This window comes from Octodon degus, unplaced genomic scaffold (assembly GCF_000260255.1).
Source record: "Octodon degus isolate 3935 unplaced genomic scaffold, OctDeg1.0 scaffold00032, whole genome shotgun sequence".
Classification (NCBI taxonomy): domain Eukaryota; kingdom Metazoa; phylum Chordata; class Mammalia; order Rodentia; family Octodontidae; genus Octodon; species Octodon degus.
This window is the reverse complement of record NW_004524608.1, coordinates 13,167,020-13,168,358: the sequence shown is the minus strand read 5'-3', so window position 1 is coordinate 13,168,358 and position 1,339 is coordinate 13,167,020. Positions and strand designations below refer to the sequence as shown.

The window sequence follows — 1,339 nt, the reverse complement described above, 5'->3', positions numbered from 1 at the left end:
TCCTCAGCTGGTAGCAGTGCATGGTGCTCTTCTTGGATTAGTAGTGGCACGTGGTATTTCTGCTGGCAGACACCAGTCTTCAGCAGCAGAACTTCAGTGTCACCGTTGACAGGCCAGAGTTCCCTTAAAATTATTCAAATGCTATAGAAGTGAAAGGCCAGAGACAGGGAGCAAAAATAACTAAGCACCTGCTTGGTGCCAGCCATTATTCTGGAAAAACTGTTGCTGGAAAAAAGGAAGTTTTGATACATGGATCAGACCGAAGTAATGCTGGTACTGTTGTGAATGCCTATGGAACCTCAGCATCACCTTGAAACAACTGGCCACGCCAGGCTTGGACTCCCAGTCCAGATAGCAATGTCGAAAGGGCCAATTCTCTTTCTGCTCTGTCTCCTTCTGCGTTTCCACTGGCTGCTTGCACAAGGACATCGCCTTAAAGTGTGTGCAGTCCTTCACTTCCCAGCGGCCGGGTGGATTACTTCCTCGCATGGCGACGCAGCCACCGCTGAAGCCTAAACACCGAAAATGAGCATTTTTAATGCCAGATGACTAAAACATTTGTCACTCCAAAGACAGCTCTGTTCAGGGTGTTGAATAATTGACAGCTCATAATGAAACACCCAGACAAGAACAATAGAGTTTAAAAAGGATGTTTTGTTGGCACGATGATCTCACTTCTCTTCATCTCTGGAGAAAAGAATAGAAGATGGAAACAAGAGAAAAGAGGCTGTGAAGCCTGAAATCTGGACATTGTCAATGTTTTAGCTCAGATGGCAACAGACGGGAAATTGGGACCTGTTCCTCACTGAACGCGAGATACGCTCCGTAGCTTAGTGCCGAACTGTGAAATTCCATTGTAAAAAATCAGCAATGAAAAGTGCATAGTGCTCATCCTCCGAGAAGCAGATTCAATGGGAAAAATCTGTACGTGAAAATGGATTCATGATATACAGTACACAACACAGGACCCACCGGTAAGCCATAGACCATGAGAAAATGAGATAGATACCTGACATGGGAAAAAGCTCTTGGGACAGGAACAAGGGCAGTCATCAGGGAACAGGAATGGCTTCTGAATTAGAAAGTAAAATACGAAGTTCCTCCCTCCCCCTCTTAGGTGGTGTGAAATGTTGGGAAAAGTAATATGGCTATGTAGTTAGGGGCAAAATTTCACTTGGTACTTGATGAACACTGTGGGATAAGAAGCATATTCTCACACAGAAACAGCTTATAAATTAAGTTGACATTCTTAATTTTGTTAAAAAAATACTATACAGCTCATGAAACATCTAAAAATACAAACCTTTCAAATTTCAGTGAAAAGTAGTGCAAAACATTT

The 1,339-nt window shown here is 43.1% G+C and overlaps 1 protein-coding gene and 1 pseudogene across 1 annotated transcript in view; one reads left to right on the top strand and one right to left on the bottom strand.

Moving 5' to 3' along the window:
• Positions 1-128, top strand: part of LOC105742012 — a 4,047-nt pseudogene extending 3,919 nt beyond the window's left edge.
• The window catches only part of Pla2r1 (phospholipase A2 receptor 1), a 128,724-nt gene that overhangs the window by 38,624 nt on the left and 88,761 nt on the right, over positions 1-1,339 (bottom strand). Inside the window, exon 12 of the mRNA XM_004629979.2 lies at positions 310-512. Coding sequence (XP_004630036.1) covers positions 310-512 — 203 coding nt within the window. The remainder of the gene's footprint in view (positions 1-309; positions 513-1,339) is intronic.